Here is a 27107-nt window from a genome sequence, read left to right as displayed (position 1 = left end):
GCCAACTGAACCGCTTCTGTTTTTTCTGGCTTTCCCATAACTCTGCCCAACAGTTAAGAAAAGGATTGTCTGGAAAACTTTCTGATATACCCCTAGTCTCTCACCTATTTTTATTTTGACAAGATTTTGTTTTGATAAGAGACAAGAAAACCAGCAGGGAATGGCTGTTCTTTCTTTTGGGCCTCTGACACTTTTGAGAGCTGAGTGCTTCAGAAAATGCTGGTTTACAGCGCTCTTGTGGTTTGATTTGATGGTCTTGAGTGAGACCGAGAGTGAGGAAAACAGATACTGGAAACTGTAAGCTTATTCAGTCGCTGGGAAAGTACCTGATGTGAAACTTGGACTTTATTTTAAAGAACTGTTCTTGACTGCTGACTTCTTAGTGTGAAAGAATTTGAAAATGAGAGCAAAGAGCTTGCAACAGCAGCCAATAGATGTTTTGCATTTGCAGAGGTAAAAGAGCATTTTTGGGGGTTGTCTTTCTTAAGGTCTGGCATGCAAAGCTGCCTATAACTCTGTCCTTCTGGTAGCAAACTAGGGCTGTCTGCTTAACAGTCCTCAGAAGAAAGTAAAGTGGCTCTGACTCGGCTAATTCCACTCTATCGTGCCCCTTGTCTTCATGCTACTTATTTCCATTTAAAGGGCATAGGGGGCCCTCATCAGCCATGTGAGGGAACCTCTGCTTGGGAGCTCGTCTTCTCTTATGGCCATCGGGAAGATTCGGGTAGGAAATGTGAAGAAAGATTGTACAATGGTAGTACAGACCCAGACATTTCCATACGATGCATCTTCAAACACTCCATTCAGTTGTGGTGATAATAGTTATGCAGAGTATAGTCATGTACTTTCTTTGGCGCAGAACAAAATATTTTAATTTTCATGAAATTAAATTTGTGACTTAATCACTGGTTGATTTCTTCTCAGTCTTTATGACTATATTACTATGGTTACAGGAATAGCGGTGCTTTAATACCATGTGAGAAAATGTTGTGTCGCCGTTATTGCTGTGATCCAAGGTTTGTCACAAATGGACGTGCTGCTCTGTCACAGAGCAAGAGTTAACGGAGCCGAGCTGTTTCCTGGTGCAGGATGGTAGTGTTGCTCCTGGGTGTGCTTACTGACCTATTGGAGCAAGCTAGTGCCATGAAACAAAGGAAGTAATTACATGGCACGTTGTTATTATCATGTAACAAATGTTACTGTACATTAATTATGTAATAAAATCAGTGCTGTTAAGGTCCTTTGAACATCAAGTTAATGCTTATTAACACAAATCTGTAGCTCAGGCCTGTTTCTTCTCAAGCCACAGCATACGTACACTGCCATTTAGTTGCCCTCCTTCCCTTGTGCGTTACTAAAAGCTCAATCCTGTAACCACTTAGAAGGAACTAGAAGTCGCTGCCCTTGCCCTTGTGGTCGTACCCTGAAGTCCTCTGCAACGGGTGACGCCAGGAGCGGTCGTTCTCTCTGGTTTGCAGGGCCTGGCCTCAGCCTGAGGTCCATGGCAGTCTGTGTGCCTGCCGAAATCGCTGTCTGCATTTAGCTCTTGGAGCTCTGGCTTCAGGAAGGAGAAGTCCAAATTGTGGATATCCAGACGTAAGTCAGGAAAGGACTGCTGTAGGCACCTGGGCTGCTGCAGTTTGGTTATAGTTCAGATCCACCACTGACTGAAAACTGTGACTGGGCTCAAACTGGCACGCTAAGGGAACGTTTGTAGCTTTTCTGTTTCCACCCCTTTAGTGCTAGGTACTTTTTTCCGCTTATGCTGGTTTAAGTTATACCAGAAGGTGGCCAGGGCAAGGGTCATTGTTTTGTGATGTGTTTGGACAGCGTCTAAGACAATGGGGGGCCCGCGCTCATACATGCTACTCTGAGACATAAATAGTGTTAATTGTCAGCAGCTTCCCAAGTGACTGTTGGGAACAGAGACAGTTTCTCTTCCTCTCTTCTCCTATTGTTCATTTTTTAATGATGTTTTTTACTAAATGCTTGCCAAGAGATCGACTAGAAAAAGATTTAGGACTTAACACGTGGAAAATAAAGCCAAAGTGAGTGCTTGGGCTGGGATGTTGTAAATTAAGTTTTGGTAACCTTCTAAACCTTTCTAATTCTTTTAAACATTTGTCATTGTATTAGTAGGCTGTCTTTGTAGATTATAGAATACTGCTAAAATGAGAGCAGTTAGTGAAATACGCTGTAACTGTTAGAGAAGTGCCTTGAAGAATGTATGGGGAAACTAATATGGAACTACATGTTAATGCTGACCTCTGGAGCAGCAATGACACAGGAGAAATTTTTTTGGCAATAACTACTCTTACCAGATCGCTTTAATGGTATATACTGTGAGAGGAGACTTCTGAGAAAGTGGAGAGTATTTGGAGACTAATTTGTAAGTCAGATGCGTGTTGCAAGCACCGCCTCATCCTGTTTTGATTTTACCAGTGGACCTTTTTGAAAACTTCATTGCCTTTGATTAGTCAAGGTAATCACATTAGCTTTAGCAGTTTATTGTCAAGGTGACATTTACCTGAGAGGAACAAACTTTGCTTTATTCAGAGGAGGCATATTTAAAGATAATAATCTCATTAGTTGTTTTCCAGCATTTAAGCAGGTAAAGTGCCTAGCTGTGATGATGAATGTTTTAGTGTAATTGTTCTTCTGTCTTCCCCAATTAAAAAAAATCCTGCAGAAAACAACTTAGAATAGATTGGCAGTTGTTTCTTTTGGTAGTATATTTGACAGATACTAAACTAACATTGTGTGTTGACTTTTTTTATAGCTACAGTGAAGGGTAATAGTTGCTTACATGACTTGCCTGTGTAGATAAGCAAAGTTCTTGTTGGAAGACTGTAATGTGTTTATATTAACACCCCAGCAACCACCTAGAAATGGTTAACTCCTGACTGCCACCCTGTGCCACTGGAACCTGTATCAACATTGTTTTTCTGTCTTTACACAGTGAATCTCTTCCTGACTGGGAAAATAGAAAGTGCTGTTACCTCATTAGGTAAGACGTACTTTTCTTATTTGTATTTCCTGTTCTTTTGAGTTGTTACTGTTTCTTCGCCATGAAGAGATCTTTTAACAAAACAGTATGACCTTTGTTTGAGAGAGAGTAACAATGACGTTTTAGGAAATTTAGGACTTCTAAGTGTTTCTGGGGTTACAGACTCCATCAATGTCACTGCGCTAGGAAAAAATCATAAGCTTGAGGCTAAGGTCATAGTACGTGCTGATATGTTCAGGGGAAAACTCTATGTTTAGGAAATGTGCCTGGGAATATCAAGCCAGGGACAGTGACCCATTCCCAGGGGAGCTAAAACAAGAATGTTAAAAATGTCTCATGAATGTCAAAGTGGAAATTCAACCAGAATCGCAGCACTTAGTGTAATTTTCTTCTCTGTAGCAATACTGTGACTTACTGACGTTACGGGAACATTGCAGTCAGGGTCCTCTGAGTGATAAGGGCCCTCTTGTGCCCGTCAATCCACAGTCACGTTGGTACGCATACTTTATGCCCAAAGAGGTTGCAACTTAAATTAAAACAGAAAAACCAAATAAGGGAAACAGAGGAAAGGAAATGGGAAAACACGAAAATAATTGTAAGGCAGTGGGTTGATTAGTGTGGGAGTTGAGCATTCAAGTCAACATGGGGGTTTGAGAGAAGGTTTAAATCAGGAAAAGGTAGTAATTTTATGATTAGGTAACTTCCTTAATTTTAGCTTAGGGGAAGTGTGGATGAACCGTATAGGATGTGTTGTTTTGCAACACAGTATTTCCATTCTTTAATTGGAAAAAAAAATCCAGAATGTCATCTAAGTCCTAGTCTGTTCTGCCTGGATGGTTCTTTGGCTTTTGATGGAGATTGCCATCTGTTGCCTGTATGGTATATGAGTTTACAAAGTGTAACTTGAGTAATTATACAGTGGCTGACCTAGACTGGAGACACTGCCTCGGCCTGAAGTATGTATGGTATGCTGTTCTTTTGCTAGAAGCAGAGAGTTGTAACATTTGGCTTTTATTCTTTCAAGTATGCTGAAAACCTCAGAGTACTGTAGCCTTCATGTTTTCTTGTCTTGATATAGTTTTGAGTTACTTTGTCTCCTGACAGTGTAACTGGAGCGGGGGAGAAAAATGATCATAACAGGTCATTGCAATAGAGTGATCCATGTGTAGCTTCTCTTACCTGTGCGTTGGAGGATAACAAGTTAGGATAGTGCAGTCGTAAGGCAGATGACCCTGCCAGGAATTGTCTCGCAGGAGATGTTCCTTAGGAGCCCTGGTAAAAGTTGGGAGGAATGCTTGCTGTCCTAAACACGTCCTGACAAAGCAGCTTATTACAGCGTGGATCTCTACAATAAGATACGGTGTGGTTTCTTTTCAGAAAGCTAGTAATAGCAGAAATAATGAGTTCTGGAGAACACAGGTCGAGCCACCGTCTCGGCTGTATTTGTACAACGACTTTAAGCCAGAAAAGCTGCTGCTGCTGACAGGGAACGGTCCTCCCCCTGAGCCCCCTTTCCCCAGGCTCGCAGTGAGCCAGTTCAGCCTGTTGATCCAGTGGAGCGCAAGCTCAGATTTTCTCAGATCAGCGAGTTGAATCCTTGGGCTGTGCGTTTGCTGGTTCCGATATCGGGAGCAGAAGCAGCCTGCAGGAGACTGGATAAAATGAAGGAGAGTCTTAAGTCCTTTTCTCTCCACAGGCATAAAGGATCTGCATTAAGCAATGTATGCAAGCCCTCCTTGAGGGAGCATTTGCAGAACTCGGGGAGAGTTTCCTGCTGACCCTGAGATAGCTACTGAGGAAGTATATATTGCCAAGCGTTCGTTTTTGAGAGAAGGTTCCTCGTGGCGGGTGCAAACCATCCTTTATCCCGGAGCAGATGGTTGGGGTGTGTCCCTTGGGACTGGGGCAGACTCTGGGGCATTGCTGAAGAGTGTAAAACTGCAGGATTTATTTTCTGCTGGGATCGTCTGAAAATTTATTCCTGCACAGCTTAGTGCCCCCAGTGCTGTCCTCTGGTGGAGCTCAACGTCTGTTCTGTTATAGTCACTTTTGCAAAAATATGAGTAATATTATTCATGTAAAGTTTTGGAAACTTTCTTGCAAGTATTTGTGGCATATTTAACTGGTAGGGGGAATCTACTGCTGTTTACAGTAGAAGAAATCCATTTGATTATTACAGAAAGAGCCTCATTAAGATTTATGCCTGCTTGATAGAAACTCTCTGAACTCGCACCTCTTCTGGCATTTGTTTAAAGTTTGGGTGTTTTTTTTTTTTTTAACCTATGAAAGCTTCATTATTGCCTGTCTTCAGAATTTATCTTTTTTTAAAAGCACCATCTCAGTAAGATTTTTGGTGCGTTGGTTTGCCAGTCCAGGGATTGGTATTCTCTTATATTTCTTCAATAATCCTAAATGTGGAAAATGTAAGCCATTTGGGGCTTTTAGTAAATTGGGTTTTTGCTTTTCTTCTGGGTTTGTGCAGAAAGGCTGCAGAAAAAGAGTTATAGAACAATTGTTCAAGAGCAGTGACAACATTTTTTCTTGTGTGTTGTTGCTGATGATAAGGCCTTCAGAATCCAGGACTGTACCTTTCTATTTAGAGACTTCCCTTTCCTTCAGATGTTTTGGCAATTTGAAAAGGCTTTTGTTTATTTTCCTTAAGGAATCACACTGTCATGCCGAAGCCCAACTTAATGACACAATAGTTATGCATGTATGTGATTCTGCGAACTTCATGGCCAGGAGCTGAGGAGGGAAGTGGGGCCCCTTTATTGACACTGAAACCCCAACAGTATGAAATCGTGCCCTTGTGTGGTTTTTCTGTTTTGTTGCCAGCACTGAAGGCTTTGTTTAGTACAGATTTTTCTTTCAAAATTTATGTAGGTGAAAGAACAGCTGCTGAAAACGGCGCTCAGATACTTCACCTTGTCTGCCCCACAGCGATCTGCACAAGGAGTAAAGAGGCAGACGACTGGTTAGGAAGGAGATCTATTGATATATTGCCAATACCATAGTAACAAGCATTGACGGGAACTGAAGGCATCAGAAGCATAAGGCGATTAAGTGAGGTTTGGGTAAATACCATAGTAGTTTTGGGGGGTGGATGGGTGTGCGTCCCCAGTTTGCTCCAATAGGTTTAGCGGACTGTGGACATATCCTTAAAATAGTATAATTATGTTTTGGCAGTATGAATTCAGATTAGTGGCCCATTCAAATCGGGAGCCTTTGTAAGAGCAAAGCAGTTGTCTTTTTAATTTTGAGTAGGGCAAGTCTGAAATGCTTGCTGTGTGTCAGGGGGGTAATGCCATGGGAAGGTATTGAGCAACAATGACCACTGCCAGATGAACTGCCCAAAATGGCATATAGGGTCAGTGCAGCCCTTACCTTGCTTATGTCCTTAGATTTTCACAGCTACAGTTCTGTTAAAATGGAAAATCTTTTTCTTTTGTCTGTTCTTCTTCCCATGTCCCACGTTCGTAGCAGATGTGCAGTGTTAATAAGGAAGAACGTTTCTCACTGAGGACCTGAACTATTATGTTACATCAGATCCACTGCTTACAAATTAGGAAACTATACATTATTGCAAAAGAAAAAATGCTAGTGATGTTACTTCAAAAAAGCTGGCATACTTCAAATAACTGTTGGTCAGGATCTTTGTAAATACTTCCTAAAACTGAGAAACAAATATTTGGGAGAATAAAAGTTCTGCTTAACTGCACTGATGAATGCACGAGTGGAAGTCCTCATGTGGAGTCACCAGTGTGTCAATGGGAGTTCCTCAGAATGGAAACTAAAATAAGCTTTGTGTAATTATGATTCTGTTCTCTGTTCTAATGCATATACTATGAATAAGGGATATTAATCCAGAACAGTATTTGGTACAAGGGGAACAGAAATAATTGCAGAGCTGTTGCTGGAAGCCTCTGGATAGTGCTGTCTGGTGTATTTGCTCTTTCTGCTTTGTGCATTCTGTTTCCTTCCTATTGAGAAGTTTTAGTAATCTGGCAGTTACGAAATGCAGTCTTTCCAGCTCCTTTTATGTGGTTGCTAGCTCTAGGTACTCTTATGCTGTTACGATACATTGATGCAGTGACAAGTGTGTGGAGGAGCACATTTAAAGACTTAAACAAGCTGAGAACTAGAGTTGAAAAGTCCTGTGGATCTTACATTTGCTTTTATAATTCTGTAATTGCATCTGCATCTCAGTATTTTGCCAGCATCTAGTGTGGAGCCTCCCTGGTTTTTAGAAACGTGGTAACAAAAATGTTCTTGTTTTTCGTAACTGCTTTACTGCAAAATATTTGTATGGAAAATAGATATTTTCATGTATTTATGTATTCTGTATGCTTTTGTGGCCTTTGAAACTAGTAGGAAGTATATGCATATGTTTCAGTGGAATGCCCTGCTTGGAGAGTAAAAATAATGGCTTTTTATATGTTTTGCCTCAGGTAAGTTACTCACCTCATGCTTTTTATATTCCTGTGGTTCTCACTTCAAAAGTGCTTACTGTGAACAAACGAAATAGTGCCAGGCACAGATTTACTGGTGGGGGGATACTGCAGCCTGGCCCCAGCCCCAGCCAGGAGCTCTGCAGGCAGCCCTGCCACCTGACTTGATTGCAGCCGGGCAGCTTTGCCAGCACGTCTTCACCCCGTCCCTCCCGTGCAGCTAAATCTGATCCCGACTGTGAACTGAAAATGATGCATTTATGTGGCTGAATTTCAAGCAATACTGTAAATCTGTGACTTATAACGCAGTGTATTTGGACGTATATGCGTATGAGGAAGCTTGAGGTATAGGTGACCTTTTTTTTCCTTGCCACCTTTTTAAGCTATGAGAAAGTAAGCTTCTGTCAAAAATTGGAATATTCCGCTGCAATCCACAAGTCATGCTCTAGATAGTCACTTGTTTTAAAAATAGTTTAAAAAATATTTTTGGAGAATGTTCAGAATAGCTATTGCATTACACAGAATTTCCCCTCTTGTAGTCTGCTGAGAGTACATTTTCCCATCAGAACAGCTTTCCCACTTGTCCTTGGAACATTTCACTTTCATTTTTGAATTGCTTAATTACAAATTATAAGTATTTGATGTAGCCTTAATTGGCCTGCTGTTTGCCATAGGAAGATCTGAAAGTGCTTTCAAAATACTGTGCTTTATTTAGCCCTGTTTGCTCCTTTCCCTGTCTGGAAAATTTCTCCTATCTGTGGGAGTTCAGAAGGAATTTAGAGTACTTACTAATGTTCAATGAAAACATTTGACATTGGAGTCCAGTTTACTTTTTTCTTTTTTGTTGGGGATTTTTTTTAACCATTACAAACTCTTCAGGTCTGTTGTATGGTTAGGAGAATAAACAACATGTCCAGGAACATGTTACAACAAATGGAGCTCCTAGATACTTCACACTGAATATGGATCTTCTTCAGTTGCTGGGTGACGTACCCAGGCTTTGCGAAACTGGTAAGAAGGACTTCTGTATTACATCCTCTTGGCAGATCCATGCAGTAATATTGATTGTAGCCTTTGGTAGATTCATACAAGGTTATTGACTGATCCTGCATTGAAATGCAGGTTATGCTTACCTACACTTGGAGTAGGTGTTTTAATTAAAAACCGAGGCAGGGAAGAAAGCAGTAAGAGGATAAAACTGTTGACTCATTTGTCTGCAATCGCCAGAAATTGATGAAAGCTCTTGTAGCTAATGTGAATTGTTGATTAGGGAAAGTATTAACAATAATATTTTTTTCCCCCTTATTAACAGCTGCTTGCAGTGGAAAACTGGAACAGCACACAGAGAGACGGGGAGTCATCTGTAGTCCTTCTTGGCCATTGAACTATCCTCCAGCTGTAAACTGCAGCTGGTACATTCAAGGAGATCATGGAGACATGATAACAATTAGGTATGGTTTGATATTCTGTGGAGATAAAGGATTGCTTTGCTGAAATGAAACAAAATGCGAGTTCTTATCTGATATACCAGTTAGAGGCTGTCTGTCAGAGTTACTGAATGGTCAAAGGAAGCTGAAGTTGATTACACTGGAGTGTGATTGCAGGTTGGGCACCTCTCATTTTAGAAATGTTCCCCTGTGTCTTGCTTCTGTAGGCTACTTCTGACATCCATTATTACATATGCAAGTCACTTGTAGTCTTTTAATATATTTATCTTCACAATACCTGTGTGAGATTTCATCCACCTCTGGTAGATGAGGAGGTGGGAAACAGTGATATATTTACTCACATTAAATAGTCCCCCTTCTCTTCATTGCTTATAAATACAAATAGGTGAAGGCTATAAAACCTGGAACAGCCTCAGTGGGGTACGTAAAATTCTTAGAGCAAAAATGGCTTTTTCTGTAATGTCTTGAAATGGTGCTATGTTTAATTGACAGTTGAAGATAATCATTGCTTATTGTTACTTGTTAACCAAAAGACAGATGCTTTTCTGCTTAATATTTATTTCCAACAGAATTAACTAATAGTTAGCATTTGTGGCACAATTTCCGCTTATTCTATAAAAATACTATTCAGAAAAGACTAGAATATATTACAAATAGTTTGTTAAGAATGTTTAGGCTATAATATCAGCATACTGTGATTGTGCCTAATTTCTCTGGGCTAATAGTAGTATCCTTCTCAAACCAATAATTTCTTATTTAGAAAAAGAAAAAAAAGCAAACCTAGGAAAGGGGGTTTTGTTTGGTTTTTAGTACTGTTGTATTTGACACCATCTGCCCATTCTTTGCTCAGCTGCTTAAAAGGACTGCAAACCTTTTCAACTGCAGATGCTTAGCAATTAAAAACAAATCTGCCACAGATGGAATAATAGGAGGGCTCTACCATCCACACTTCAAAATAGGAACTACTCATCAAAAGTAAGGAAGTAGCTACCTGCCAGCATTTGAGGTCCATAAATAGAAACACGCTTTTAAACCCCATTAAATTGTATTGGACTTGGGGAATTTGTTTCAAAGCAGAGATTGTTGGAAACTTTGAGGAAGCATACAAATAAGACACAGGACTTGGCTCTGGAGAATAGTACTGTAGTTTATGCTGTGAAAACGTCTCGGAGCTCCCAGTTAGAATTAGGATTCTCTTCTGCAAGTACAAGTGTAAGAGAGGCTAAAGAAATAAAGGAAAGTAAGATGAGGAAACTGGCAATAATGTATATATACAGTTTAGATGTGTACATAGCAATATGATTTGAAAGATTTCTTCTCAATGGGTTTGTTTTCTATCACTGCCATATCCTGCCCTCCTATGCACATGCAAACAATGGGAGCTATGTGTTTACATCCTAGGGAGTAGCGTTGTGGTGTTACGTTTCTGACTATAAATGTACTTGGAATGACTCACTCCAGTGTATGAAATGCAAAACGTTACAGCATCGGAGGATTTCTTCAGAAGGTTGTAGCCCTTGTAATGCCAAGGACATAAAAGAAGCAGCTGATTTGCCTAGGCTAGCATGATATAGGCAAACTGGGAAAGAGGGTTCAAATACAAACATTTTTTCCTCTTAACAGTTGGGTATGCTTCTTGTCCTAACAGTGTGCTCATAAGGGAGTAAAAGAGTAGCTTTTTAAATTTTCCTAGGAAAATCAAACACAGTTCTTGTGATAACATCTGGATTTTGAAAGGTTTACAAAAACCCCACGTCCTTTGCGTTATGTTATGCTGACTGCATTTCCTTTGATCGTGACTTCTCATTGACAGTAAGATAGCAATGTTATATAAGTACCATATTTGAGATACAGCAGGAGTCATTAAGGGACAAAATTGCAATTGAAAGCAGTTTTGATTTCTAAAACATTTGCAGTCGGTGGTCACTTCTTGTAAACCTATTATTCAGCAGCTTTCAATAGAACCATGCCCAGATCTACATGTGGATGTAAGATGCTGGCTCCTGTGGGCACGTCCTTTAGAAGCTTTGTCTTAATATCTGCCTCGTGTGTGTGTGTGTATTGATTTTCTTCATTTCCTCACATTTCCATGTTTATTGTTTTGCTTTATAGTTTACTTTTTAGAAATACTTGGGGGAGACTTCACAAGAACAGGAAATGTATGTTCTTTGTGCTTATACCTCTCTGTTAATTATGCACGTTTCAATGCTTTATTCCAAGTTTGTGTGTCTGATGGAATGGTGCTGTTGAGACCTGGGAACAAATGTGTAGCTACTGCTTTCCAGGACTATGTTGTGTCCTTTAGATTCAGGTAATCAGTCTGTTAGTTACTGTTTTGGAAACTACTTGATTTTTCCTCCCATTTTCTTTATTTTTATGCCTGTTTTCAGAGGACTACATAAAAATCCTGTAAGATCAGATAAAGATGTCATATGCAGTAACTGCCTTGGTACCATCCTTTACAGGCTTTATGTGTGTATGTTTCCTGATATCTGAGAAAAAGATGAAAATTGTTTTTGTTTAGCAGTTGCTGTTACCTGATGGTTGTAATTAACCTGATGTGGGCAGAGTATAAATGAATTGCGTTTTATTATAGGAATTTATGGGACTGAGAGTAAAATGTTGTCCATGTTCAGAATTCAAGATAAGAGTATTGAAAAGTGATCTACTTAGTGATCCACTCAAGCTGTGTCTCATTAATTGAGGTGGAGGGGGGGATCACCTTCACTGGCTTTCACTTCATGTCACTGGCTTTGAAAAAAGAAATTTTCAGATATCACCTGAGTTTCAATTTCTGAGTAAACTGAGGCCTGTTCATGTAAAGGCTTGCTGGTCTGTAATTGTTTGAAGAATTAAAGGGACTGCTTCATAGTCTATTTACCAAATTCACAGTGTTTCAGAGCTTGACATTAATTGGTAAAAACTCATAATAGCCATTTATTTCATTCAGTTGCATGTGCTCACTTTTGAAAACACAGCCCCTGTGTCTCTTGCCTAAGGTTACACAGTTAGCTGATGCTTGGGAGCTGGGAGTAGAATAGAGCTTTCCTGGCTTCCAGGTCCTTGTGCTTCAGTGGTTAAGCAGAAGTTTTTAATGAGCCAATTAAGTCGTCAGTTGTTCACAGTCTGCACTTGCTGTGAGAGGTTGGCAAATAGAAGTAACTTTTCTTGCTTAATTGGCTGGTCTGTTTTATTCTGGGACTGTGCTCTACTGATCTACCCATAATATTTATTCTCCAATTTTTTAATGAGTTTAGAGGGCCAAATTGGACATTTATTTTTTTTATTTATTTACTAATTACTTTCATTCAGATTTTACATCTGCTGGGCCTCTAACAGTTTACCCTTTTTTTGTTCGTTTTCCTGATCATCCCATGTTTGTCCTTTTCCAGTTATTAAGAATGCTTTTTTTTCCCCCCCTTTAATCTGTAGTTGCTCTTGCTTAAATTACTAAGAGGGTTGTAGGGAATTCCCTACGTTATTTATAGAAGTACTTTTTTTCCTAGCTACTACTGCACCTTTCAGTGCAGATGGCAAAAAGCTTAGCTCTGCTAAGCATTAGTTTTGCAGGTAGCATGTTTTTTTCATATTTTCAGAATGTAAATGAGTATTTATGATAAGCTGGTTTAATGAAGTTCTTTCCAGCAACATAAAAATACTTGACAGTTAATAGGAAAATATCATTGTAGGCTACTGTTGCTTCACTTGAGTAATTTTACAGGCAAGATCTGGTACATGGCCGATCCTGTAATTTTCTGTAAGCTCCTGGAGTCCTGCTCAGTGGTGGAGGTAACCTTGTTTCAGTATCATACCACTGAAAGAAAAACCAGATGATTCTACCTATTTCTGCAGAATTCTGTAAAAACAGATTTAGTGCTGCATTTGTCAGTTTGCATTGAGTTGTTCTGATCCTCAGAGTTTGAATGCGTCCAGTGTTTAATAGACTATTCTTGTACTTTTGTATAAAATTAGGGGATTTTTTAAAGGAATTAGCTGTGGAAGAGGCATTCCAAAAGCAAGATAACTGGAGTTAGTGCTTTTGAATAGCATCTTTCAGAAGAAACAAAACCTGCAAAATTTGGTCCAATAATTTTGATCTTTTTCACCAGTCTCTCCTCTATTCCTATATTGTGTTGGAGATCACAGGTAACAGTAAGAACAGCCTAAGGGACAAAGCATTTTAAAGGATGTTCTGTGTGTTAGTGATGAGTTCTGTACTTTGTTAATATCGCAGTTCTAAGTGCTCGAAATACCAACGTTTGACTCCTGCAGTATTGTGTCTGCGTGCTCCTTCTCTCTCTGCCCTCTGAACTAGGGCTGTGTGCTCTGGTTGTGGAGAGGAAAAAAAGCCTGGCAGAAAGCCGGGTTCTCCTTCCCTTTGTCATCGAGCACTGAGATGGCAGAGCAGAGGAGCGTTGCCTGTAAGTGACGCTTGTGGGTGAGGGGGGATGTTTGCATCCCAAGGAGCAGCTGCAGTGGGGTGAGGAAGGCTGTAGTTGAGGGGTGCAAGGGCTGGAGTTCCGTGCTACTGTGCACTGAAGTTTGCATGGTAGGATGGACCTCTGGGCCCACATCCCACTCCTTCAGACATGTGCTTTGCTGGAGGGGGTTAGTGACTGAACTGACCCGTCTTTTGCTTTTTCTCCCAAACCCTGTGCTTCCCTGCCCAAGATGTTTAAAAATACCGCAGTACTGACTGGTGCTGCATGAGATATGGGTGACATTATCTATTAGTACTCTCTGTTTCAGTACGACTTGATTCTGTTTCTTGTTTTAATCACAGAAAATGATGTGGGTTTTGGATACAAAGGGCCTGAGACCTCCCTCAAGAACCGTAACTACAGACTTCATTCAGTACTTTTCCAAAGACTGTAAGATGTTTGTACAGTCCTACAAGCAGTAGGAGTACAAGACTTTGGCCCTTATTTCCACTGCATACCGTCAATCACTCAACCACTGGGCTAATCCTTTTGACAGAAAAATTTGCATTCCAGTTTGAGAAAGTTCAGTGGAATAAGTAAATGTCCCTGCACTCTGTTTTGTGGGTAGCAGGATTAAATTATTCTTCAGACGACTGTAACAGCAGCAACGCTAGATCTAATTACAGATGATGAAAGAAGTGAAGTAGCAGAGGTTGAATGCACTATTCAGGACTCTTAGGTAAAATAAATCAGTGGGCTATTTAATGTCAGATTAGTATGGCAGAAACTTATTACACAAAACCTTGTTGTTCCAAATGCATTGTAAAGTGAAAACCGATTTTACATATTTATACGTGCACGTGTATGTATGCATGTTGTTTCGTATTTCTTTACAAAGGAGTGTTTTTTGTGGTGAGGTTGGTCGATGGCTCATTCAAATATATCACGCTTTTGGTCTTGAGTAAAAATCGCCATCAATTTAAATGGGGCAAAATTTGCTTCCATTGGAGACCATATAACTTAAAAGGATGCTGGAGTGGAGTGACAATGCCTTAACCAAAGCAAAATTTGTTCAAAATATGTCTGTTGACAGTTTGCATGATGTAGAACATAATTGCTTTGACTTTGCTTTTGCCCTTAGAAGAAGAAATTTTATAACTGCTATGGTATCTATTATATATAAAACTTTACATCAGAACTAGAACATCTGTATTTCAGAGAAATTGTGTTTATTCAGTGGTGTTTGAAACTCCTAGGCACCTGTGATGAAGATGCTTATTGTTTTTGAAAAAGAGTTAATTCTTCTGAATATTCTGTATTGCCCTTTTTCGAATAACAAGGCATTTGTTTCGGTAGCTCGTGCATCCCTGAGAGGCATGGTATTTTCAGGGAGGCTGTTAAAGATGATACTTCCTTGCAAGTCTGTTCTGCCTCATCACCCTTGTACTCAGTTGGGTTTGTGGCTTAAGCTTGGATTTCTTAGTGGAGAAGTGCAGGATTCCGCTCTGAATCTATTTCAGATCCACAGCTGACACTCAGGAAAATCAGTTATCCTCTATATGCCTGTGCTTCCTCTTTGGAAGGTGGGACTAAAGTTTCTTCCTCTTCCACACCCTTTATAATAAACCAAAAAAAGCTGTTTATTAGCAATATACAATACTATATTCTCAAGGTGCAAGTAGAAGATATTGTTAATTATAAACAAATGCAGCCTCTCCAGAGGTATCACTATCATCTGCAGAGGAGTTTGTAAACAAGGCATGTGCATGTAGCTGACTTCTCTGTACTCTTCCTTTTTGTGACTCTTAAAAGCGTTAAACCTTTTTTTTTTCCTCCTAGAAAGAAATGCATTTTAACATAAGGTGCAGACAGCTTATTATATAGGCAAATTCTCCCCTGTGTGTGTGCAGTCTGCGTTGTGTAACACTGATGGGTAAATTATTTACCCGATAGACAAAAGCAGCTCTTTTCAGCAGAGTGGGGAAAATGAGTGGCTGTGGGACTCTGCTGGAGTGCTGCGAACTGGGTAGGAGAACAAATTGTCCTGGTACATCTAAAATAACTCTAGAAGTAAGAGATCAAAAGATTTAGTAAATGATCTTGTTTGTATTGCACAAGCAGAAGTTTTTCTAGTCATTCCCTGCCCCCCTCCCCAGTTCTGAGTTTCCATTTCTTGATTCAGTGACTGTTCCCTTTTCTTAAAAATTTTTGTTGTTGGGCAGATAGATATTTCTAATACTTACCCAAAAAATCTTTATGAGAAGAAAACCCTGCAAAAAATCCTCCAAGTAGATGATAGAAACCCTTGTTGATGTCTGGTGCAAAATGAGTTTCAGAGAGCAAAACCAATGTGGTAGCTCAGTAGTGCTCTCTCACATCTCTTGCAACAGACTTGACGTGGGTGCCCATAGTTTCACTGATGCTTTGTATAATTCCTTTTCATGCTGTCGTGCCTCTTTGTACACTTTCTTGGTCATTAAAAAGTTTTTCGCAGAACACCTGGGACAGAGATACTCTTTAGTTTACCTTTGCATGGCTGAACACTTAAATCTTTTCATTCTGACTGCACAGTCATCTAAAACTTCCTTGCAAAATATGCTTGTTTCAGAAGCTTGATGAGACCACTTATAGCAAAGAATTAGGTGCGGTGGGAATATTTCTTCCCAGCTGGGAAGACACATAGAGCACGGTGGGAGAAAAAGAGTTAGAAAAGAGGAAGGACATATTTCTGGGTGCATTGTCCTTGCCTGCACATATATTGTTGGACATGTCTTAATTTCCATTTTAACTTAATGCTTTCAGTGCTCTCTTCTCATTCTCTTGCTGATAATTTTTTTCTGGAGAGTTATTAAGCCGATATGTTTGGCAGAACCTACAGGGGTGTGTAGGGTGGGTCTCCTGCTTAAATGAATTGGCTAGTTTATGTAGTTGCTGCTCTTTCCCTTTCACCTTCAAATGGCAAGGTCTGGCAGGCATTGACAGCCTTTTGTAAATACACAGTGATATCAGAAAATTACCTTTCCATTTATCTTTTTCAAAGAATTCGTCTTTTATGTTTGTGAAAAGTCCTTTGTGGAAGGACGTCTGCATTTCGTAGCAGCTTTTCAGCCTTTCTGAAACTTCTGTCTAGGTGTTTGCATGGAGTACGCACAAACTTCTGCCATGTTAATTTTGTGCAGCTGAGTGATATGAAAGAGGACCAAAATCCATTTCTAAGTGTCTTGAACAATGTGCCCTTTCCTAATGAGCATGCTTCTCTGTGCAATGCCATTGTCATTGCAGATTACTGAATGCAAATGTAATCTGTTTCATCAGACTGAACAAATAGCCTGTATGGTTCCTGAGCTACAGGTTAGGGAGTATTATCTGGTTGTGTTCAGTGTTCTGCAAACAATTGGGGCACCTCTTTGCACTAGGTAAGTTACTATTGAATAATCACTGGGCTTGGGTCAGCGGAAGGGCTGGAGGTTTGACTGTAAAAGGTTACAGGCTTGTTTGCTGTGCATTTGCATTCCCAGAAAGGGAATATTTTAGTCTTTGAAGTAAAAAAATAATCGTATTAGACTTCAGGTTCCGTTTCCAACCCTTGGAGTCCTCTTCTTGCCCTCTCCCTGCCTATCCATATCTTGAAGAGTTGATTTTTGTCTCTTGTATTTATCCCTTTAGGGTTCTTTTTACTGCTCCCTATTGTTCTTTTTTCAAGACAGTAGTCTCCCCTCTCATCCCATAGTTACATAGCTTTTAACGTTGGAAAAGACTGCTGAAATTAATCTACCTTCTGTATAATGTATTCTGGAATTTTGCTTTATTCATATCTGTATTTTAGGAAGCAGTTTTGTTTAAGGACTCTGAGTAAAAGAGGAATCATCCTTTCAGCTTTTGGAGCTACTTGGCATGCTGTTTATGCCTGTGAGATGGGTGCTTTTCCAAATTGGGGGAATTTGAATGCTCTGTTTATATGTACTCAAGATACTGTAGGTGTTTCATTATCTTTGAATGTGATCTCTTTATGTCAGCACTGCTTGGTGCAGAATGTCAACTGTTACAATCTGTTTTTTCTCTGTTTGGCTTTGTTCCAGATTTATGTCCTCTTTGTAACTTATGTTTTCTTTTGTTACTAACAGTTTTAAGAACTTCGATTTGGAAGACTCTCAGAAGTGTGCGGTGGACTGGTTGATGATTGGCCCATCTTCCAAGAGGGAGGAGTACAAAGTGTGTGGCTCTTCCATACCTCCGTCTTTCATCTCTGCAAGGGACCATGTTTGGATATTTTTTCACTCAGATGCGTCAAGCTCAGGACAGGCTCAGGGATTTCGCCTCTCTTATATTAGAGGTAAAACCTTACAGTTTTGTTGGCTTCACTTATAGTCTCTCTGGCAAAACTTGAAGACGGTAGTAGTTTTTTTTGACAGGAGTCTTGGGCCGGTCTTGATGACTGTAAAGTGTTAGCATGGTAACACTGATGCTATTTCCACTTGGCTTTTTAACAGTATTCCCGAAGTGTACTGGCCTGACCGATTGACTTGTGACATGCAGGGTAGCAGACATTAAAAAGTGACATCAGATGGTTCCAAAAGTTTTGATACTATTTTCTCCTTGTCCTCTTTCACAGGAAAGATAGGTCAGGCTGTATGCCAGTCAGATGAATTCCGTTGTGCAAATGGAAAGTGTATTCCCAGTACTTGGAAGTGTAATTCCATGGATGAGTGTGGTGATAACTCGGACGAGAGAAACTGCACTATCCCTCCAACAGAGCCTCTGTCCAGCATTTGTCCCTCAGGAATGTTCCAGTGCAGTGGAGCCCACTCCACCAAGTGCTTGATGAACGAGCTGAGATGTAATTCAGTTAAGGACTGCAGTGATGGTTCGGATGAAGATAATTGTCCTGATCTTTCCTGTGGCAAAAGGCTGGGTAATTTTTATGGATCTTTTGCTTCCCCAGACTTATTCCGTGCTGATCACAGCAGATCAGACCTTCGTTGCACATGGTACGTGGACACACAAGATAATCGACATGTTCTGTTGCAGCTTGATTTGCAGTTAGGCTACAATGATTATGTAAAGGTGTACGATGGCATTGGGGAGAGAGGTGATAAATTAATGCAAACGTTTTCATACCACAACAATAGACATTCGGTGAGCGTGGAGTCATCAAAGGGCCAGCTCACTGTCTCATATCATGCCCGCTCCAAGAGCACTGGCCACGGGTTCAATGCAACCTATCAGGTGAAAGGCTATTGCCTTCCTTGGGAGCACCCTTGTGGAAGCGATGAGGAGTGTTTCACAGATAAGCAGCATTGTGATGGCTGGTGGCACTGTCCAAATGGCAAGGACGAGGAGAACTGTCCCGCTTGCCAGAAGAACGAATACCCATGTGAAGGAAACAGTGGGCTTTGTTACTCAATACTTGACCGCTGTAATAACCAAAAGAACTGCCCAGATGGCTCGGATGAAAAAAACTGCTTTACTTGCCAGCCAGGAAACTTCCATTGTGGTACAAATCTGTGCATCTTTGAGACTTGGCGCTGTGACGGCCAAGAAGACTGCCAGGATGGAAGCGATGAACATAACTGCCTGGTGATCGTTCCCAGGAAGGTCATCACAGCTGCTCTCATCGGGAGTCTCGTGTGTGGCTTGCTGCTGGTGATAGCACTGGGTTGTGCATTTAAATTATATTCTCTGAGGACCAGGGAATACAGGTAAGCATCTTGCTTTTATGATGCTTTAATAGCTGTGGTGTTTTTTTCCCTTTTTGTTTAAAGGAAAAAAAGTTGATTGTTAACCAGAGAATTTGCAAAATACTGTGAAATCAATCCAAGGAATTGATGACAATTAAATAGCTGTCACTGCATTAGGCTTAGAGAAGAGTATTTAAGATTTTCGGAAGTAGTGAGAGGAATGTCAGCTCTTCTGTGATCTATGAGAAATATACATTTATTGAGCAGCCTGGCAGAACCTGTATCTAACTTAAAACTGTTTTGAGCAGTTTCCTCTCCCATCTCCTCCTCCTGCAACAAACCCCTTGCACTGCCAAAAACTGAGTGCTGAACTCTTACAGTGAAGTCTTTGCTGAATCTGAACTGAATAACTCTCCCCCTGCCCTCCCCAAATAGTGTAGTTCTCAGTTCTACTAAAAGCGATGTCCTGCAGTGGTGGGGCCTGTTCTGAGCAGGAGTTTTGTGCCTCCACTGTTCCCATCGGTGTGAGCTCTGCCCCTTTACCCCTGTCATATATGCCTTGCTGTATGGATTGTGTGTGTTTCTGTGTCTGTGTTTGTGCAAGTGTGGTTCTGCCCTTTGGGAGAGAGTCATAAAGGACTTTCTGAAGCCCGTCTCTTGTCATATACACCAGCTCTGTGCTGTGCTGCTGACACCGTTCGTGTTTTCAGCACAGTGTGCTTTACATTCTCTCCTGATCAAATCTGCATGATTAAGGAGCTGGAAACCAGCCGCTGTGCTATGTTGGGAACCTCGATGCCTCGGTTCTGGCAGGACAGCCAAAGCTCTCTGCAGCTGCAAGCTGCCCCTGTTGTGTGATTGTTTCCAGTTCTTAATGTTGTATTTTCCAAAAATAACCTTTGGGCCCTTGCTGAACAAGTTACCACTGTTACTGGCGTAAGCTGGCCTATTGAAAAAACTTCAGTTGCCACAGAGTCCAACGTAGGACCACGCTAAAGAGTTTGCTGATTTGATTCACTGATGCTTGTACCCTGTATTCTTATTCCTTTTGTTTATTTTAGCATCCTGAGCCTAGCTGAAGGTTTGTGGTTTAGATGCTGGCCTGAAGCCCTCTGCAGTGCTTTTATACATTAATGTGAGGGAAGCAGGACAAACTGACTGTTACTTCTCTTCCACGTTTTCCCTCTGGTTCTGTTTCCAGAGCATTTGAGACCCAGATGACGCGACTCGAGGCAGAGTTTGTACGGCGGGAAGCTCCACCTTCCTATGGGCAGCTGATTGCACAAGGACTTATCCCCCCAGTTGAAGACTTCCCTGTGTACAATGCATCACAGGTAGGGAGACACGAGTGCCAGTGAACCTATCAGCAGCCAAACTACTATAAATTAGATAGAATCAATCTGGAACTGTATTCTTTCCATAGCTGTGCTAATTATATGGAAGTCATATAAAAATGTGTATGTTTTCCTTGGAGCTGAAAAACCACAGTTACGCATCTTGGTGCTGTGAGTAGTTTTGAACATGTTAAATGTATTTGCTAGGGAACAGCAGTGAGATAAGCACATGCTGGTTTGCTGTACATCAAGATAGAATGAACAGAGACAGAGAGAAAGGTCAGAAAGTAAACAGAAAAAAGGCTTTTCAATCTGAAACTGTAAATGTGCCTGAAGCGGTAAGAAAGTAAGGTCTCTAGCAGTATTTTTGGGAAATTCTGGGATTATTTTTCATTTTCAGATATATTACACTGGGAAGCCGTTAAGTCATTCTTCTATTTCATTGCTGAGTTCTCAGAAATCTTCTGTGCCCTGTTGGAAGTATCCAACTCTGATACAGTTCCTAGTGTGAAAAAGCACTTGTATGTTACTCGAGTGGAGAAGTAGTTTGCCTTGGCCTTTCTTCTCTGCTGTTGTCATCAGCTTTTGAGGATCCTCTGCTATTGCTGATGATAGAGGACTCAGTGGTCTGCAGTCTGGTTCTTCAGTGGTGATGTGATCGCGTGAGTGGAGCATCTTCCTGGACAGACAAGTAGAGCTTAAACTCATAAAGGAAATGCTCTAAGGGAGAGTCTTTTGGTACAGGCAGAGCTGTCTTTGGTATTCTTAAATAGTTCACTAGAAAATACGCATTTAACAAGGAAGTGTAGGGATCAAGTCTGAGAATTCTGGTAAGGTGGAGATATTAGTGGAAAGAACAGGGTTTAGGAGAAGTTTTTTGAGTATGTGTGAAATCATAGTTTGTTACGTCTGTGTTACAGGCTTCTGTGCTGCAGAACATTCGAACGGCCATGAGGAGGCAGATGAGACGACACTCGTCAAGGCGGAGCTCATCTCGGCGGCGCTTGGGCAGGCTCTGGAACAGACTCTTCCACAGACCTCGGGTGAGAGGACAGATCCCGCTCCTGACGCCTGCCCGCACTTCACAGACTACACTCGGTGATGGAATCATCAACCGTGCTGATGGGACTACTCAGAGTCCTCCACCTTCCCCCGAAGGACCCAGTTTAGAGGCAAATGCCCATGGCCAAGCCAGGGGCCTACAAGAAGGTGGATGTAGCAGCCTGCAGCCAGAGACTGAAATCACAGAGCCATCGCCTTCAAATGTCTTACCGAATACTTGCACAGCAGCACATGCAGAGCCTGAGGCTGGACGTGCTGATAAACCTTTAGGTGCTGAGACCTCTGGCAGTGAGCTTAAGCAGTCCAGTAAAGTGGATTCAGGAAAGGCTTTCAGAGATCCTTTATCTGAAAGTGTTACAGAAAGGATCCATGGAGGGTCAACATCCAGGAGGACTGTCCCAGAGGACAGTAGTTTAAGTAGAAGTCATCCACTGAGTGAAGAGCCATGTAGGTTACCCTTAAAAAAGTGGGAGTCTGCTTATCCAGACAGCCCTATGCATGTTCATATCCAAGTGGATGGACAAAACCGATGTTGCCCTAACTCGTACCGGGAGGAGCCTTTGGGTATTCACGCGGCTTGTTGCCATTCTGTGGAAGTGCCAATGTTAGAGTCCTCTACTCCCCTCTCTGAAATCAATACCAGTGATGATGAATCTCTACTTGTTTGCTAATAAAACTTTTTTGGTTTGGCCTTGTAAATTTTGTAACTTCATTGTTTATATGACAGTGCACTTTGATAGGTGGTATGTCTGTGCTCTCAACTTTGTCTCTTAAAACCAGTGTGCTTTAATCCCCCAGGGAGTACAGTACAAGACTAAATGGGACAAGTTTTTGTCTTCGTTGCTATTCCTGAAACTCCAGTGGGGCAGAAGTAGGCCAGTATGCGATATCAGGGGCTAGGTGAGCAAGAATGTGCCCCTGCAGTTTGGAGGCATCTCCATCCTCTGGTATTTCTTCTGTGCATTTATTCACTCTGCATTCAGGGAATTAGCGTTTCTTTGCTTTTCAAGTGGTCTTACTGAAACTAGAGAGAACTCTGTTGGAACCTGGGGCAGGCACCAGTCATTGTAACTATGAGTACTAAACTAGAAATAACGTTGTCTTTTTAGACATCATAATTTAATTAAAATTTAATACTTTGAATTACAAATACTTAGAAGGAAATAAAATCCTTTGTACCTTCCTCTTTATAGAAATTGCTCATTTCCTTTGCTCCCTTCAGAAATGTTTTGATGGCCATACGTACCGTGAAGCATCCACTAAAACCAAAGTTTCTGTGTAGAATACCCAGAATGATACCAGGTGTCTTATCTGCTACAGCTTTCTAATAAGAGATTAGCAGTGTTCAGTATAAGCAGAGTGCATTGAACCCCAGTTGCAGCAATATTTCTTTTTTTGTGTTGTCATATGTTACATTCTCTTCATAGTGATGTTGCGAAGGTTGAAGAATTGTTTGCTTTCTCCCTACCCTCTTTTTCCCCTCCTCCCTTCTGTTTTCAGGGATTTTTATTATCACTTCGGGTGTGCCCTGAAGGATACTGAGGCTTCACAGCTCCCGGTGGCTGCAGTAGGAAGCACTGAGCACTTGGTAACTGTCAGGATCAGACTTCTATTTTATTTTGAAATAAAATCTGCTTCACAAGTTCGCTTGTAAATCTGCTGCCTAGGTGCAGATGTATAAATCAGTTTATTTTTTATTTTTAGAGGATGCTATTTTGCTTGCTTTTTTCTTTTAAGAACTGAAATAGATCAGTGCCATTTTCAAAGCTGACACTGTGTGGATTGTACAACACTTAAATGTAAACTGGTGCCTTTTTTGGTTTTAGAGTGTAATTAAAAGCAAGCATGTTATTTACCTGGAAGGGTGACATTGCTTAACCAGGAGTGACTCGGTGTAGAATGACAGAACATTACTGTGTGATGGCTTGGCCCTTTTGCGATGGTTGGGGCGTTGGCCAGGCTCCCCCACGCTCTGACAAGAGCTCTGCTTCAATTCCCCCGTGACGCAGTGACAAACTAGAATGCTTTACGTAGGAATGAAGAAGGAAGTTGATGCTGCTGCTCTGTAAATACCCGAGTACTCTGAAGCCTCTTTATTGCTGTAGGAATTCAGGTTGCCCAGAGTTACTAACTGGACTTGTAAAACTGAGGTGGACTTTGGCATCTGTGGACCTGGGCTCTGCTGTCCACAGGACCCTTCTGGCTGTAAAGGCGAACAGGCTTTTGCAGTGAACAGTTAAGTTTACACCAAAGTGTCAAAGATGTTTTTCCTTTAAATGGGCTATATTTTGCCCTGGATCTTTTACTAGGACTCCCTTTGGGAGTGCCTTAAAAGGAACAAGAAATAGGACTTTGGCTTTGCAGAAATGTAACATGGAAGAATTAAATTGAAGTGATTCCCCCCCCCCCCTTTGGTTGCAAATTGGTTTCATACTGCGCATTCCAGAGGCAGAAGATTCAAACTCCTTAAGGGCATTAATAGCAGGAAGGGCTTGTGGCAAAATGAGTAACAAGTAAGAGTGATAGTTCATAAAATAAATACTGCTCACTCATTTTTTTCCAAGTGCTTTTGTGATCAGAATTCACTTCATCAAAGGAAATGTAGTGTTGAAAGAGAACTTGCTTTCCTAGCATTTGTAAACTTCTTAGGTACATTCCACCTTTGCTAGGCCATGTCCTGTAGTCATTGCATTGCCAGGGTTGTTTGCATCTAAGGCTACAGGTTTTAGTGTGCTTTTGTTTTGTTTTTTTTTTGTCTAAAGATAATTTTAAATACATAGACTTGTATGTGTAAAGTAGTTAATTATAATTGGGAGGAAGATTGTATGTCAAGGTTAATATTGTGCAGATATGAAGGACCTTAGAAATAAGTGTATATTTAATTCTGTTACAGAAATGTCTTTCTACAATAAAATAATGTTGATCGTACTATGCCTTAAACTATCACCACTGTAAGGCTCTTAAAGTTTAAATATGTACTTCAGAATACTATATTTTGGGAACAACCCCAAACAGCTGACACTATTTTATTTTAAGATGTGTCACTTCACATAATTTCTTACATATATCATACATATTTTGTCTACTGATCCATTTGGTAACTCAGTGGAAATTTCATTGAGAAGGTTTTATTTTTAGAAACTTAAAAAAAAATCCAGGTTAATGAAAATTTGATGCTTGAAGCGTACAGAAATGTTCACAGCCTTCACTACTGGAATTTATAGCCTTGCATCAATGAGAGAGACAAGCCTGGTGCTCTTTGTAAGCACCTAACTTTTGTATTCTGCAAGAGAGTATTCTCTCCCGGCTCCCCTAGCTCATTCCTTGGAGGGAAGAGTCACAAATTTACTGTTAGTTTTGCAGAAGAAATCTCTATGTCTGCACCGTGAGCACAAACAAGTGCGTTGCAGTGTCCTGGAGTGTCGATACCTGAGGAAACCACGGTCTGCCTTAGTGTATATCTGCCCTTCCTCCAGCTCTTGTAAGCATTAAGCAGCGAATCAACCATCCTTGAAGACACTGTTCTGTTTCATGTAAGCTGCCTCCTTGTATTCAGAACTTCTTAAAACAAACAAAAAAGCTAAAAACTGCTACTATGCCAGACATGTGAACAGGAACATCTCATTGTTGGATTTCTTTGCTCAGTGGAAAATACCACACTTTAATGACTATACAACCTAAAGTTAATCAGCTAATAAACTTGTTAAAATTTTTGTTATTTTAATAATGCTTTTCTGCACTCCTTAAAGACTTTTGTAGACAGAAGGGAAACAAAGTATTTGATAGCCTTTTTTTTTTTTTTTAAAGATACAAAATTCCCCTGTCCAAGCAGCCAAAAAAAAACCTCCCTAAAAAAAAATCTCTGAATAGAGAAGAATACCTCCATTGGTTTAAGAAGAATGGAAGCTCATAAGCAGCATTAAGGGAAAAGTGACCACCTTACGTTTTCTCTTACTGCTATTAAAACATGGGGAATATTTCTGTTTGAAATTCTGGCACCTTCCAGCTTGTGTATGACTCTGTAACATCCCTTAAATGTACTTGTTTTCTTTTTCTGTTCTCTGCTTTGTTGTTTTGTTTTTTTTTTTTTAATTTACATGTTGTATATATTCATTTAGACACAACATTTTACCGTAACGTATGTACAGGTATATGGTTCAGGTATGGCATCATGGTTGCCAGTGTCTGCTGGTTCCTGGACAATGATACTAAGCAAGTAAGATGCTGGGCATCGTTGTACTTTGCTCTTGCTTTGGATCTCTTAATTTTTAATAAAATTTCACGTGCCCAGAGACTGAGTGTCTGACTCTCACTCTAACACCAAAGATCGAGGGTGCCTAAATTGTACTCCCACAGCCTTTGTTCGGCTCTGACTCTGCATATGCCAACCCATGGCTCAATGTGTTGACATGAATATGAACGGTGGGGTTGGTTTGGTTTGGTTTTTGGTTTCGGTGGTTTTGGGTTTTTTTTTATTATCTGTTTTTTCTGGGAGCTGAAGCTGTGGAGGTGCATCACTTTTTTAGATAGTACATGTGAAATCTTGCTACTAGCAATTCAGTGTTTTATACAGCTGCCTTTAAAATGCATGTATGCATATACCCCAAATAACAAAAAGAAGCCCTGAAGTGTATGGGTCTTGAGGTGGTTAAAAAAAAAAAAAATTTCTGAAGTACAGCCTCTCATTCCCATCACTGAGGGTAATGCTTATTTTGCTGATGCTTCCCCTTCCCATTCTGTGCTTCGGAGGGTACCGCTGGCTCTATCCTGCTGTTTTTCCGTAGGAGGTGGAGGCTGAGTTATTTTGTGTTGACAGAGATTTACTCTACAGACTTGGAAATCTTTATCTGTGTTGAAGAGAACTGGACAGACTTTATGGTCTTCCAGATTTATCCATAGCCATGAAGGATGGGAGGACACAGCTTGATGCAGAGGGATAATACCTCCTAACCTACTAGAAAGAGTGTTTGCTTCGCTTCGTCGTGAAGTGCCGATTCAGCTGCAATGATAGTGGCACAAGCAGTAATAGTAGAAACCATATCCTGATGTGAGGCCGAAATGAATATAGCCCATAAAATGGAAATGGGGTAATAAGTGCTACCTGTGTGCTGGCAGCAGAGTTTGTATACAGCCTCTCCAGTGCAATAGATATGTCTTATGAGAAACCACGGAGCTAACTTGAAAAGCCTTGAGGGGATTATGTATTTTTTAATCAGACCTTTCTCTGAGAGGGAGAAGAACTGCTTTTACTTATTTAGGATTTTTTTCAGGAAACTAAGTCTTAATCTCCCAGGCGGGCGTTAGGATTTAAAATCAGTACAACTGGCTATCTGCCCATGACCTGAACTTGCAGGTAGCAAACCTCATCTCCTGTCTCTTGTCAGTCTGTTGCCCTAGCAAACTCTGTTCAATACGCCATCCTCCCCTTTTCAGGTTCTGGCTCTTGTGTTCTTTGCTACAGGGGCGAAATGGTGACCAAGGCTGATGTGAGTGGTAGAGGTTTATGTTTTATTCCCTCTTCATTCTTTATGTTTCCTGCCTTGTGATGCTGTCTAGGTCTTCCTCCCTTCTATCGCTATCTCTTACCTTAGGACTTTAAGACAAATTTATTTTTGGCCTCTCAGCATCTCTTGGCCACTTTCTAATCCTTTTCCTTGGATTTTCCTTTTTCATGTGTCCAAGTGCAGAAGTTTCTCGCTGAAGTTAGAG

General features: G+C 40.7%; 1 protein-coding gene across 2 annotated transcripts in view; it reads left to right on the top strand.

Annotated features, from left to right (window-relative positions):
* The window catches only part of LRP3 (LDL receptor related protein 3), a 28109-nt gene extending 2417 nt beyond the window's left edge, over positions 1–25692 (top strand). Inside the window, exons 2-7 of one of the 2 annotated variants that reach the window (XM_050903923.1) lie at positions 2960–3007; positions 8768–8906; positions 17449–17657; positions 17937–19023; positions 20204–20336; positions 21257–25692. In XM_050903923.1, the coding sequence (XP_050759880.1) occupies positions 2960–3007; positions 8768–8906; positions 17449–17657; positions 17937–19023; positions 20204–20336; positions 21257–22069 (2429 nt within the window). In that variant the 3' untranslated portion in view covers positions 22070–25692. Of the gene's footprint in view, positions 1–2959; positions 3008–8365; positions 8467–8767; positions 8907–17448; positions 17658–17936; positions 19024–20203; positions 20337–21256 lie in introns of those variants that run through there. The other variant, XM_050903924.1, reaches the window with a different exon arrangement.
* The last annotated feature ends 1415 nt before the right edge of the window (positions 25693–27107 follow it).

This window comes from Gymnogyps californianus, chromosome 12 (assembly GCF_018139145.2).
Source record: "Gymnogyps californianus isolate 813 chromosome 12, ASM1813914v2, whole genome shotgun sequence".
Taxonomy (NCBI): domain Eukaryota; kingdom Metazoa; phylum Chordata; class Aves; order Accipitriformes; family Cathartidae; genus Gymnogyps; species Gymnogyps californianus.
This window is presented reverse-complemented; position numbering and strand designations above follow the sequence as displayed.